Source organism: Lycium ferocissimum, chromosome 8, assembly GCF_029784015.1.
Source record: "Lycium ferocissimum isolate CSIRO_LF1 chromosome 8, AGI_CSIRO_Lferr_CH_V1, whole genome shotgun sequence".
In the NCBI taxonomy this organism is placed as follows: domain Eukaryota; kingdom Viridiplantae; phylum Streptophyta; class Magnoliopsida; order Solanales; family Solanaceae; genus Lycium; species Lycium ferocissimum.
This window is the reverse complement of record NC_081349.1, coordinates 32,826,041-32,838,770: the sequence shown is the minus strand read 5'-3', so window position 1 is coordinate 32,838,770 and position 12,730 is coordinate 32,826,041. Positions and strand designations below refer to the sequence as shown.

The 12,730-nt window shown below is 33.0% G+C and overlaps 1 protein-coding gene across 1 annotated transcript; it reads right to left on the bottom strand.

Moving 5' to 3' along the window:
- Nucleotides 1–292: 292 nt before the first annotated feature.
- On the bottom strand, nt 293–5,319 carry LOC132068099 (glucomannan 4-beta-mannosyltransferase 9-like). The gene is made up of 8 exons (XM_059461574.1): nt 4,938–5,319; nt 4,329–4,427; nt 3,468–3,720; nt 2,753–2,863; nt 2,482–2,618; nt 1,342–1,455; nt 1,053–1,252; nt 293–890 (listed from the first exon to the last, which is right to left on the bottom strand). The coding sequence occupies exons 1-8, from the start codon at nt 5,229–5,231 to the stop codon at nt 527–529; spliced, it is 1,572 nt and encodes a 523-aa protein (XP_059317557.1). The 5' UTR covers nt 5,232–5,319; the 3' UTR covers nt 293–526.
- Between the last annotated feature and the right edge of the window lie 7,411 nt (nt 5,320–12,730).

Sequence of the window (12,730 nt, the reverse complement as noted above, 5' to 3'; positions counted from 1 at the left end):
CCATGTGAGAATAACATTCATATATAGTCGAAGCCTCGAATTATGTGTAATATATCCACACAAAGAAGAAACTAAAATGTATACATATATGATCATACGCGTTCTGAACCTACTGACTTTAGTTGTAGAATTCATTGCTTCTTGTATGCAAGCCAGATATTAAGTAGAGCAAATGGAATTAAGTATTTAATATTGAAATCTGTTTTTGTTTTTACGATTTCATAAATAACAACCAAAACTTTTTGCCATTACACTACAGAAATACAAATTATAAAGGTGCTTACTATATCTGTTTCTCTCATAAACCATAACTCCTTTCCCATTTCACTTCTTATACCTTCAACTCTTTTAACCATTACATGAAATAAATAACTACAATAGTGATAGGCAACATACACATCTTAGCTGCTTATTCACATTATAAAAGAATTTCAAAGCTACTACTCATCAATTCTAAATAAAGATTACTCGAACCTCAACCTATTTGGAACTGAGGCGTAGCTGTTGCAGTATTTTCAAGAATCAACTAAGAATTTGGAACAAACACTCCAATGTAGCCAAATCCAGCAACAAGAAAGGCCATGCCTTGGAAGAATAAGTATATGTAGAATCTATTCTTTCCAAACGAGTAGTCGTACCACCCACAAAACAAAAGGTACAACCCGACAAGAACCTCCAGCAAATGTACCTTGAACCTATCTCCAATTCGAAAACGAGACCTCTTGGAAGCTTTCGTGCTCGTTTTTGCCTTCAGGGCATCTCCCAATTTCTCGGTCACGACCCATTCATTGACTGTCCCTACCTCAAATAGGCCGATGAACGTTGCCTTTGTCCGATGAAGGGACATTACATTCTCAAACAGGATCCAGAAAACCAATAAATGGAGTGATCTACACATCAAAATGAACCAAAAAAGAATCAACAAAACAATGATTTGGGGATTAATTATTAGACGTCGAGCCCAGGGGAAAAATCCGTGAGGTCTATTGGACCAAAGCGGACCATACGTGCCATGGACTCGAGTCGCAACACTGATTGTTTCTTTTGATTACCTTGGAGTCCCTACAGCATTGAGGAGAGTGATGGTTGAAGGAATATAAACAGCTCCCCATATAGGAACTTGAACTTCAGGGATCAAAACAGTGGCAGGCATAACAACACAATAAAAGATGAATGTAACAATATGTGCAATGATTTTTCTCACAAAGAAGAAGCTGTAGATCAAATAAAACTTCTTCCACATTGAGACTTTCTGCAATAATAAAAAAAAAAACATATCAAATCAATTCCCTGTTGAAGTTCCAATTTTCATGTTAACTATACTTAAAAGTTAAAACACACCTTGTTTGCAGCAATTTCCACTGCCATTTTCCTAAAAAGATTAGCAGGTCCACAAGACCACCTGTGCTGCTGATAACGATAGGCCTTGAATGTACTTGGCAACTCATTTTTCACCTAATTGATTTATTTTTAAAGGGGAAAAATGGAAAACCATTAGGTGAAAATAACAAAGTAAATATAGAACAATCGATTCATTCTGTTGATTTGCGCATGCTATTTCATCTAGAAGCTTAATAGGCAAATATAAAAGTTTAACCTCGATATGTTTTTTTATAGTTTTCTACTTAATTATATCTTCAATGCGTCCCTCACATGCGCCCCTGATTGTTTATCATAGGTAAAACACGCAAAAATTATTCATTGAACTCATGACCTGGCGGTTAGATACTATTGAACTAATGACCTGAAGTTTATTCTGATACTATGTTGAATTTTGTGACATCTTGAAGTTAAAGCGATCAAAAGGAGGACATTTTTATCCTACTCTTTAGCTTAAATTTAACTTCCAATCATTTGTCTTTCAGAGTGCTTGTGGAAGCTACTTCTAAGAGGGTGATTTCTGACATAATTCCACTGGTCATTTCTGCAAAAATATTATACACATGGCTAATCATTTCATTTTATCACTCTTTCAGAGGAAATGATTGGAGACACAGTTTTAAGTTTTGACCTTCTTCCCACAACAAAAAGTGTGGGGTTTAGTGATCATGAGACTAGCCTTTAACTAGTAGGAGTACTATATTCCTACTTCTATCACTTTGAACACAATAGTCTTGAGAATAAATCTAAATATCTAATGTATGATGGTTTACTTCATACGTGATGCAAGAATCTAGAGTTAGTACGTTCAGAAACGAGTGTGATCCACATATGACTTTTGAGCAAGGCTTGCGCCGAACTAGGGACACTTTCTATATATCTATTTCCATCCAATCAAAGACGTCCATGTCATAGAGAATCATGCTAAGCAAAAACGAGACTAGGGGTCATGCTCGATCCCCTATGTTTTGCATATGTATATATGATTCGAGCAAAAAGCAATATGTTTAGTTGAACTTACAGGGCTCGCACTGAACCCGTATCTAGTTCACTTTGATTATTTTGTTGATGCATAATGTAATTGGATCACGTAAATTATACCTTGAGGTCACCAACATAGACAAATTTCCAGCCTTTGAGACCAGCTCGAACGGCGAGATCCATGTCTTCCACAGTTGTTCTATCTTTCCATCCTCCAGCTTCATTAAGAGCTGAAATTCTCCACACCCCAGCAGTTCCTTCATCCATATCAAGAAAATCTCTAAGTAAACTCGTGATAGTTAACTTACTAAATTTTATCTACTATAACAATAAAGTCACAGACTATTTTTTGTCACATTAAAGTAACTGAATTTTCCATGTTGTAGCCTACCATTGAAGCCAAAAAATGCATGGGTTGCAGATCCAACTTCTTGCTCCACTGAGAAATGATAATCAAGTGACATTTCTTGCATTCTTGTCAACAAGCACTCATCAGAATTTACTGCAATTAAAATTCAACCATTATTTTTTTGTCAGAGTCTACTGCAATTTTTGTTTATGTGCTTACTATCAGACTTACACTAAAAAAGCTAGCGGTGGATTGAAATGCAATGTTTCTCGATCCTCCAAAAATAAGGTCATACTCGTATCGGATCCTTTAAAAGTAGTGTACCTTTTGAGGATCCAACACGGGTGCATCGTTAACATAATTGAAAAGGGTAGACGTCCTACTATCATATTAGCTATCAAGTTGCCTTGAGGATTATTCATGGTCTTGATATACTCTCAATATAATTATGTGAAACCAAAAAAATTACTTTAACTAATTTTCAAACACCACCCAACTCAAGTTTGTAGTAATCATGATTGAATGTACTAGTAGTGCTCTTGACAGCTTCATGTTGAAGCCTTAAAAGATTCCAACATGATTCATTTTTGTTGAAATGTGGGACCATCTCATCTAAGAATTTAAGCCTTTAGACTAGATGATCATGCAATTCAACACTATCTTAGGTTCAAATCTCTACGTCACCCAACAAGCGAATACATATTTGAGAATCAGACTCGCACGTGAGGTACAACGTCTTAAGGGATAAGGTGATTACCGAATTTCCAACGAGCTTGAACAAGTCCAACTTCAGGATTGTGTACAAGAAAAGGGACAGTTCTCAACAAGAAATCAAACTCAGGTTGAAAATCAGCATCAAATATTGCTACAAAATCACACATCTTCACATAATTATGCTTCATTCCTTCCTTTAGAGCTCCAGCTTTGTACCCTTTTCTATTGTCTCTTATCTCATACTTTATGTTCACTCCTTTTCCTGCCCATCTCCTGCACTCTTTTTCCACCATAGCCTATACAACAATTTTGGCAAATTATAAAACAATCATGTCATCGTAAATATATTTACAGGCAACTCTCCTTATAATGTGTGATTTCTTAATCTTGAAAACGAGGCAGATAATTACCTGACTATGTAAAAATTCTTTACATTGTCGGTGTGTATAAGTTAAACTCCTTAAGTTATATATACTGACGGTATAATTATTATTTTTTATATTGTCAATGTAGTTTGACATGTGATAGCAGGTCACTTACCGGCCTTTGTTGCTCGGATTCTTCAAAGTATTGTCGGGTGTGTCGGATTCGACATGAGCACGACAATTTTTTTTTTTGCGTTTCCGAAAAACATAAAACTTACCATATATACCAGGTTACTAACTAATGTTCTATCATATAGATTTACCTGTAATTACCATATAAGCAACTTAATTTTGTAAATAATTTTTATCTCGTGAGCGGATAGCACTTAACCTTTATAAAAAGAAAAATCATTTTAGAAGTCTATGCTATATAAGCTAAATACTAGTATTTGGATATTTCTTCTTTCAAGTTATAGTAGAAAAGATGAGAGTCATTTCTACATCTTTTGTTTTTTCCTACAAGTGGAAATTTAAGGTACCTTAATGGTAGGATCAGTTGAATCATCAAGAACTTGAATCAAGATTCTATCAGCTGGCCATGAAAGGTTACAAGCAGCTCCAATAGACAACTGATATACCTGCAAAGAACAATTTACAAGAAGAGTTTTAACTCCAACGGCATAAATAATGAATTTCTACACTATCAGGTCATGTGAAACATAACTACAATCTACATGTAACGTTCATATATAAAAACTGAGATTAGTAACTTGAAAAATAAGATAAATGTACCTAATACAGTACTACTAAATGTTAAAGTACACTAATAGTATAACAATTCTTTACGTTAGTACTGCATATAAGTTAATCCTTCAACAATCTCACTATATTAAGTGCAAGCCACAAATCAAAACTGCAATGGAAAAAAGATACTCTCCCCGTCCCAAAATATGTAAGTGTTGCACTTCCCTTTTCGAGAGTCAATTTGACTAATCTTTGAAGTAAATTGGATATTTGGATTAGATCAGCTAAATTAATATTTTAAAAATTAAAATTTAGATACTAAAAGACAATATGAAAAGTAGCGTATATATGTTGTAGTTCTTCTTATATGAATATGACAAAAATACATAATTTGAAAAGGGTACCTCTCTTTCATTGTACATTGGTATTTGAACTAATAGCATGGGATAAGAAGAATTTGCTAGCTCCAAATCATCTTTTATTGGCTCCCATTTGTACTTCTTTTCTGGTTTTTGCCTTAACAACTTGATAAAAACTATGATAATACCCATATAAACTCTCTCAACAAATAACATCAAAGACATGGCCAAGCACAAGAAAACCATAATTCTCAGAAATGGCACAAGCAATGGTGCTCTAACTTGTTGCCAGAACAATCCAATTTGGCTAGTAATGCCATCAGAATAAATTAAGTCCATTTCTTGGCTATATCTTAAATATATTGTTGCTTATATTAAGGCAGCCAAGAAATTGGTAGTGTGAAAAAAGGAAGCTTGGAGATGTGAGTAGGGAAAGAACTAGGAGAAGGTGCTATATATATAGAGTATGTTTGTGCAGTGTGTTAATTTTGCGTGTAACTCTATTCGTTGTAATAGAGTATAGTTACAATATTATTTTTGTCACATTAAAGTAACTGAAATTTCATGTATGATGGTAAAGTCACGAAGTTATTATCGCATTAAAGTAAGCAACTTTCAACATAACAAATAAAGTCACGAATTTTATCTACTATTTTTTTGTCTCATTAAAATTTAGTGAATTTACTGTTATAATGCTGGACAATAATCGGGCAACCTATGCCCTGAATGTCATGACCTTGTAGTCTGCTAGTGCTCTGCGATAGTGGATGTTCTTCTCGGTTACTATATATATATATATATATATATATATATATATATATATATATATATATATATTAAAGTTCGATACTTTAATTCTGATTAAAAATAGTTTCGCGCCTTTATTGTTATAGCAGATAAAGTTGGTACTTTAATATAAACAAAAATTGTTTCATACTATATCTTTGTCCCAATTTTATGTAGCACCATTGGGATTTCAATTAATAGTCAATTTCTTTTAATTTTGACCGTGAACTCAGACATGGAATCTATAAGTTTCCTGAAAATAAAATTACATATTTGTAACTATACGTAGAGAATACTTTAAGTCACAATAATTGATAATTCAAAATACTTAAAAGGCATGTGAAAAAATTGCGATAAAAGAAAAACTCAATCGTTTGACTCTTGAAACAGAACAGTGCCACATAAATTGGTCTATGAGAGAGTAACACGGAATAGTAATCATATGTCACATTAACGTGTTTGTGCATGTATACATATATTGTGTGTGAATATTAATTGATTGTTGCTTTGCGAAAAGAACAAGAATGATATATATGCAATTGTTGCTTTAGGTGTTTGAGTGGGACTACTAGCATTTGATTTTTGCTTTTGTGCTACTCCAAAGACTTAGTTGTGAATCTTTGTCAGTCACTTTGAAACTAAAAGGGCCAATGGGGAAGAACAGAGTCACATGCAAAATTATAATATCATCAACCAAACAGAAACTAACAGTTTGAGAAAAGAGAGAAAACTTTATATATACACTAATGAATTTCTTCTAATGATTTAATGTCGTATAAAATCTTGGTTTTGTGAAAAGTATAGTACTTTTAGTCTTTTGGCTAACATAATCATGTTAATGTACTTTAGATATTCAAACGTAAATAACTATAAATGGGATGAGTTGACGGAAAATATTTGTGAGTACTTTACTAAGTTGGGAAAGAAAATATCCCTTTTAACCAGACATTTAATTATTGGCTATGCTTATTGGCTATGCTTATGTTTGAGACTTTGGGTTAAAGGAGAATTAAACACGTTTCAAAAATATCTAAACATCATGGTTGCTGACTATAAAACGGAAAAGGGTCAAAAATGTCCCTAACGTATTGAAAATAGTTTAAATTTATTATTCTTCCATCTATTCGATCCAAATCGCCCTTAACGTTCATTTTCCGATTAAAATTGCCCCTCTTTCCACCTATTAGACCCCAATTACCCGTTACTATTAAAAATGCCTCTCCTTTTAACTTTGTGAGGTATGCTTCTCTACTTCTTCTCCTTCTCTTTTGTGATCTAGAAATTTTTAAACTATAATATATTAAGTTATTTCTTATAAATATTAACTCGACATTAGTTAGTCATTTTTTCATTATGATAATATTGTTAATGAAAGAAGTCAGAAAAAAGCAAAAGTTAAAGCAATATGGATGAATCAATAGAAGAAAGAAGAATATTCTAAATAATTTATCATTAATTATTTTACCTTCTTTTATACCCATTCCAATAAATGACCGTTATCTATATTTTTTACGTATTAAGTTATTTATTTTAAATATTAACTCAACAATATTAGTATTTAAAAAAATTATTGACACTCATTACTCATTTTCTGGGAGCGTGAAAACGCAAGGAGTTTGAGAGCTTTTTTTTGCGCGGATTGCCCTTCATTTGGGGTGGTCTTTAAGTTTTGCCCTTCGCCTAATAACCCGAGGTTGTGGGTTCGAATTTACCAATAAAAAAAATAAAAAATCGTAAAAAGGCGTATTACTATGAGCTTCTTGTGGTAGAATTTTGCAAATTTGTCTGTAAATTAAGCCGTAAAAATTCTACCTTTAAGGCCCAAATTTTGCCTAGAATTTGGCTGAAATTCTGCCTTGAAGGGTAAAAGTTAAAGACCACCATTTTGAGGGCCAAAAATTAAAGACCACCCCAGCGAAGGGCAATCCTGCAAATTGCCCGTTCGAGAGATGTAGAGGAGCAAAGAAGTTGGGTTGTGGATATAAAATTTGTTTCCTTCTTTGGGGGTGGTCTTTAATTTTTGTCCTTCAAATTGCTAGTCTTTAATTTTTGTCCTTCACCTAAATACCTCGAGGTTCTGGGTTCGAACTCCGGTTTAGTCATAAAAATAAAAATCGCAAGGCAAGGCTTCGTGAAAATTCTGCCTTATGAGGCAGATGTTGCCTTAAGTCAAAACTAAAAGTCTGCCCCTCAAATTGCTAGTCTTTAATTTTTGTGTTTCACCTAAACACCCCGAGGTTCTGGGTTTGAATCCCGACTTAGTCATAAAAATAAAAATCGCAAGGCACGGCTTCGCGAAAAGTTTGTCTTATGCAGTAGACTTTGCCTTAAGCTACAATTAAAACTCTGCCTTAATGCAGCATAAGATATTTGTATTTTTCTTATTTAATGGTTAAGGACTCAAAGCCCCATCTTATTAGTTTAGCCAAAGTAAGTCAAAGGAAGAAAAAGAAAAGGAAAGAAACTGGAGAACTTAAATCCAGCATCGAATCTCGTATTCTATTGGGATCTTTGTTTGCATTAATGTTATTCTAGAAGTGTCTTAACGTCACTTTTTTAATTATCATTCGTTTCCTAATACTACCTCCTATTCATAGTATTTTCTGCACACTTTTTAAAAAGATATTAAATATTTAATAACCTATATTATAAGAGTATTTGCTTAAAGTATTTATTAGGCTAAATACCTAGATAGTCTCTTAAACTTGACAAATTTTGCAAGATAGACAGTCAAACTTAGTCAACGACCAAATAAACATTTGAACGTGACAAAAGTGTGTCGCTTGAACATCTCATGCTGACATAGCAAATAATATTATTTTGCATGCACATATGAGCGCTTCACTTACTTAAATTGTGACCCCCCCACTCTCAAATTTCTTATGTGTATGTAGTTGATCTTTTACATTTCAAAATCTTACTCCATGTGGGTCGCACAATTTCAGATTACTCCTTCTTCACTACCTTGTGTTCCCCCATTTTTACAATGATCAATTTTTTTTTTGTTTTCATAATTAGGTTATTACTATATCACCAAAAAAACATAAAAATTCAAGTGAGCTTATGGAAGAAAACCCAATAAAACATTATTAATACAAATAAATGTTATGACATTTTCAAGTTGCATAATGTAAAATCAAACATTACACTCATTAAATGGGTATTTCTAAAAATTAGATCTTGTACACAACAACTGGGTATATCTTGGGAGATTGTGTGGTGGGGGGGGGGGGGGTGTTGTTTTCCCCTTGTTGCATCTATTCTACATAATTTTTTAAGTTTTTTTCTAATATTTTTTAGTTAGATTTGTCAATTTATTTTTGAAATTACATGTGACATTTAATAATTGGTCCACTTAACACATCAGAGATAAGTGTATTTCACCTACTTGGTCTTATGTATACGTCCAAAAGACATACTTTTGTCAAGTTTAAGTGTCTATCGGGTCACTGGTTAAGTTTGAGTGTCTATCTTACAAAAGCTTATCAAATTTAAGGGACTATCTAGGTATCTAGCTATTTATTATTTATGTCCTAAACGCTTAACTTATTAACACTTTCACCAATTGGAGCAGTAATAGTGAATTTGATGAGAAAATGATAAATGCTTCTTGTATTAGAACTCGATTTTGTATAAAGTTGGTACTTTTAGTCTTTTTGCTAACAAAATCATATTAATTTACTTTAGTTATTCGAAAGTAAGAAACTATGTGTGGAATGAGTTGAGAGAAATTTTTTGTGAATACTTTATTAAGTTGGGAAAGAAGATATCCTTTTCAACTAGACTATTATTGGCTATGCTTATGCTTTATATGGACAAAATTCTAGTCTGTTTATTTGGACTCTCCTTTAAAGTCAATTTTGGGAGCATCATTACCAGGCATCATTCCTTTGTTGTTGGTCTTAATTGATAAATTTGTCTTAGTTAACTGTAATTAATTAATACATATTTATCACGGTATTAAATCACTTAACTAAAATAAGGTAAAACTATGTTGGAAGTCCATCATTTTTTTGCGCGGATTGCCTTCTTTTGGGGTGGTCTTTAAATTTTGCCCCTCATATTTGTGGTCTTTAAATTTTCCCCCCCATATTGCTGGTCTTTAATTTTTGGGCTTTTTACATAAATAACAAACATTTGGGGTTTAATCAAACTGCATAACTAATGTTTCAATATTTACGTTCTGTAGCAAATCGGCTTAACTCCCACATGTGTATTCAATTTTTTTTTTTAGTATTCATGAATACAACAATTTTTTTCTCGTATTCATAAATTGGCTTGTTGTATTATGAATACAACAGTAAAAAGCGAATACATATACACCAATAATTACACAACTACATCATATTTTTGATATGTATACAACGTGATAAATCTTTGTATACAACATAGATACACCAAAAATTTAACAAATACACCATATTTTCCGGTATATATACAACAAATACAAACGAAAAATATTATATACACAATAAATATACAACAAATAAAGCGAAAATCAACTTTTTCCGGATCGACCGGAAAAAATTTGCGAACATTCACAAAATATCTAGACCGATGTTCTTTTGTAGTATATGATTCCTTTGAGTAGTCGTGACTAAATATGGATGGTGTACCACAAAACAAAATGGATGGATTCAGTACATTCACGGTGCTAAATATTCCTCTGGTTTTGAAAGTTTTCAAGAAACCCATCCATTGAAGTCCGGATCATACACTTGTCATCGATCCTATTAGAATCAACACCATGTTTCCAGATCGACCGGAAAAAAATCCGGCGAATACAAATAAAAATCGTCACCACCGTGTAACTATCCCGTCACTCCAATGGGGTTTAGCATCGGTGGCTCAGATCCGTGGGAGAAGGATATCCACGCTCATCGAAGAAGATATAGAGTGGGTGAAGAAACAGACGAGGTAATGGAAATGGCGTAATTTTTAGAAATGGCATTTGCTGAGACTCCCACGTGGTGGGTGGGGTCAATGAGCGGAGCGATGGGGAGAAAGAGGGGAGAGAGATGGGAGGGATGGGTTGGGGGTGAATAGTGTGATGAGTATTCTATTTTGTGTGTGTATATATATATAGTTACTAAATGTTATTAATACATAAATGTTTGTTATGAGAAGTAATTAAAGTTAAACATAGCTACTAAATGTTAATACTCACTATATGTTTGTTTATGTCATGTAATTAGGCCTTAATTTTTTTTTTTTTTTTTTGCCCTTCGCGTTGCAACCCCGAGCTTCAGAAATCATGAGGTTACGGGTTCGAACCCTTACTCAAGCATAAATTAAAAAAAAAAAATCGCAAGGCAAGGTTTGGGTCAGGTGTATGTCGGACCAGCATGCCTTTGTTAAGAATAACCAAAGTTATACGGACCGGCATACTCATGCCTTATGGGCGAACTTGGCATAAGTATGCGGGTCGCATAACTTTGGTTATTCCTTCAAGTGTATACCAACATATTTATGGCAGACTTTTTAGTTAAGCCTTGACTAAAAAGTCTTTTTCCTAATTATGCTTTTATGGGGCATACTTTTAGTTAAGGCATAACTAAAAGTGTGCCCCATAAGGCATAACTTTTCCTTAAGACATAGACTTTGTCTTATAAGACAAACTTTTAGTTATGCCTTAAGGAAAAGTTCCACCTTATATGGCATACTTTTAGTTATGCGCTTATGGGGCGACTTTTAGTTAAGGCATAACTATAAGTATGCCCAGACGGAACTTTTCCTTAAGCATAAACTTTGCCTTATAGGCGGAACTTATAATTATCTTGGGTAGACATAACTTTAGTTATTTCTTAAGGAAAAGTTCTGCCTTATGGGGCACACTTTTAGTTAAGGCATAACTAAAAGTTTACCTTGAAAAGTAAAAAAAAAAAAATGCCTCAAGGCAAAGTACGCCCCCCGTCGAGCGGACTTTTGGTTAAACATAACTAAATTATGGGGTGGGGCATAGCGAAATTTAAACTTGCCTTGAGAATTTTTTTAAAATTTTTCAGGTGGGGGTTCGAACTTGGAACCCATGGGTTTTAGCCGAAGGGCAAAATTTAAAGATTACAAATATGAGGGGCAAAATTTAAAAACCACCCAAAAGAAAGGCAATTCTGCGAATTGCCCGAAGTCCATAAGGTTACATGAAGACGAGCACGACCTATTGGGCCAAACACCAGAGGCCCAATTTAACTAGAGTATTAAATTGGTAGCATCAATTGGGCCAAACACCAGAGGCCCAAATATTGGTTTAACCATGAATATTTGTAAAAATATAGGCTTAATACATTCTTAAATTTGTCAGAAAATCTCATTTAGTTACTCAAACTAAAACTTATTTCAATTAAGCACCCAAACACATAATAAAGTGTTCTGACTTTAATTTTTGGTCTAATATCAATATCAAAAGTTCTCTATCATATTTTTGGGCAGAAGTTCATTATTGATTTTTGTTTTTTATTATTTTTTTCTAAAGTACTACAACAGCTAGCGTCATTTAATATATCAAAAATTGTATTTCCGGCTAAAACGACCATGAAAGCTAACTAGGTAAAACTGGATGACTTTTAAAAGTCAACACAAAGTTGAGTGACTTTAATGATCATTTAGTAAAAGTTGAGTGATCATTTAGTAAAAGTTGAGTGACCATTTAGGTGTTTGCCATCTTATTTTCAACTCACCTCTTATACTCAATGGTATAATAAAAAAGTATCAGCTTAGTTAATCATTTTAACTGTGAATTAGTATGTTGTTTTTGGTCAAATAAAAATTTCAGAGTCTTCTGATTAGTTCTAATTTGGTTTTGGTTTTACTAAAAGCAACTCGAAGAAAAAATCAAACCGAACCGGCAAATTTTATACATAATTTGTATAATGATATATATACAATATATTAATTTTTATAAATAATTTTAAATAATTTATATACTTTTTAAGAAATTTTTTATTTATCTATAATAGGCTAATGAATGTTATACTTTAAGCCAATTTTAAAAAAAGAAATCCATGAATTCAAACTCATTTATTCAAAGAAACAACTATATGAGATTTACTAAG